This window comes from Octopus bimaculoides, chromosome 8, assembly GCF_001194135.2.
Source record: "Octopus bimaculoides isolate UCB-OBI-ISO-001 chromosome 8, ASM119413v2, whole genome shotgun sequence".
NCBI lineage: Eukaryota > Metazoa > Mollusca > Cephalopoda > Octopoda > Octopodidae > Octopus > Octopus bimaculoides.
Window position 1 is genome coordinate 21,129,983 of NC_068988.1, and position 1,972 is coordinate 21,131,954.

A 1,972-nucleotide genomic window follows, 5' to 3' on the forward strand; every position below is an offset into this window, starting at 1 on the left:
GTATGACCGCAAGTCCGCTGCCCTAACCACTAGGCCATTGCGCCTCCACGAATTGGAAAGTACAACAGATGTTATTACAAGAAAGGCTCCTAGTTTGAGACTAGCTTGAATGGATATATATATATATATATATATATATATACACATGGCCGAAGTTCAAACAGATTAAAATGCAGTGTAAATGTAAACACTGGAAGTTAAATTTTTACATCTCCAAAGATAAAGTTCATCATCTTCAGTTTTATGCCTATGTCCACTTTTTCCATACTGCTTACAAGTTAGACAAGACATCTTGAAGCAGTATTCTACAATCAGATGCCTCTACTGATGCCAGCTTGTTTTCAAGTAAGATATTTTACATCACATCTTTGCATGTCAGGCTGTTGTTAAAGGTTTTATTTAACTTATGAGGGTTACAAACATTACTGCTGCCAAATGGAATTAATGTGGAGAAGTGTGAAAACACACAAATCACACATGGGCTTCCATGCAGGTTTTGCCAACCAAATTTCATTCACTAGTGATTGGTCAATCTGGGGTTACAGAACAAGACGTGCAAGGTGCCATGCATATGTCTTCTATTATAGCCTCAGGCTGACCAATGCCTTGTAAGTGAAGTTTAGTAAACATATACTGAATGGAATTCCTTTTTAATACATCCTACATACTAAATGAAAAGTTCTGTTGATGTCTCTGTCCATTACACTACATGGATCTTAGTGAACCCTAATCAGTTGGTGACCACTTGACCCTGTATAAATTTCTATTACATAATATAATTTATATCTACCTACCTACATGCACATTCATGATGTGTTGGAGCAGGTGCCCCCACCTTACAGACACGATAATATCACAATAAATTGTATTAAGATGATAGTAATAATAATGGTTTCAAAATTTGGCATAAGGCCAGTAATTTTAGGGAGGAGTGGTCAGTTGTATGAATATATATTTTATGATTAAACTAGGTCATTATCCATCACTACCGGTATCAGTAAAAATATTTGTTAATCATGCATGTACCTTCATAAACTGTCCAAAGAGAAAGTCTTTTACTAACGCCTGTCCAGTACAGCCAGTAGACTATTATACAGTGAAAGACTTTTTTCAAAGTCAGTGTTGCATTGTGTTGATAGACTTGTACTTAAAATTCCAGCATTTTCATCAAAACTTGTTACTATGGTGACAACACTACCTAGCTATCTTTCACACACACACTCACTGTATTTCTTTCTCAACAACAGCAACTTTTTCTCTTCCCTTTCCACATGTCTTTTATAACATAAGTTTTAAAAATAACTATGAAGTTAAAATAAAGATTCATATTATATGTTTGAGAGGATTTATAAAGTTCACTGATTAGTTATTGTTAGTTGTGTTTATGCAACCTCTTGAAAGAAGCAAAAAAAAAATTTGATGTTTTCCCCAGTGCAGCATAGCAAGTGACCTTGCTAGTAATACAAACAGAACAATGTTTTACTTACAATCTAGACATAACTTCAAAGGGTCTAAAAACTGATCAAACTCCATGTCCTGCATGGCTGACAACACATCCTGAGCATTGATGGTTTTCCTCTTTGACCTTAATGCAAAATTATTGGAACTGAAACAGTAAAGAAAGAGTTTCAGGTTCAAAAGGCAGCGGGCTGGAAATGGGAGAATAAATAACAAATAAGACAAACGTCTGATACAATGCTTACCAAGATGTAGCATAGAGAACAAAAACACTGGCTGCTTTGGAAATGGCTAATCGAGCCTCTTTTGATACATTCACACCGTCAGGTATCTGAAAAAAGAATATAGTAGGAATAAAGAGATGAAACTACCTCCGACAAATGTTAGTCCTTCAGCATTCAGATTACTGTCAAAGGCAAAATTACTATTATAACTATTATTATTATTATTATTATCATTATTATTATTATCATAATAATTATTGGACTTATTTGCCAAAAAAAAAAAAAAAAAA

General features: G+C 34.2%; 1 protein-coding gene across 3 annotated transcripts in view; it reads right to left on the minus strand.

The window, feature by feature from the left end:
- LOC106872021 (DNA polymerase epsilon subunit 3) overlaps positions 1 to 1,972 on the minus strand; it is a 14,484-nt gene that overhangs the window by 4,184 nt on the left and 8,328 nt on the right. For 2 of the 3 annotated variants that reach the window (XM_014918841.2, XM_052969986.1), the window contains exons 3-4: positions 1,704 to 1,789; positions 1,488 to 1,606 (exon numbers count right to left, since the gene is read on the minus strand). In XM_014918841.2, the coding sequence (XP_014774327.1) occupies positions 1,488 to 1,606; positions 1,704 to 1,789 (205 nt within the window). The remainder of the gene's footprint in view (positions 1 to 1,487; positions 1,607 to 1,703; positions 1,790 to 1,972) is intronic. The other variant, XM_014918862.2, reaches the window with a different exon arrangement.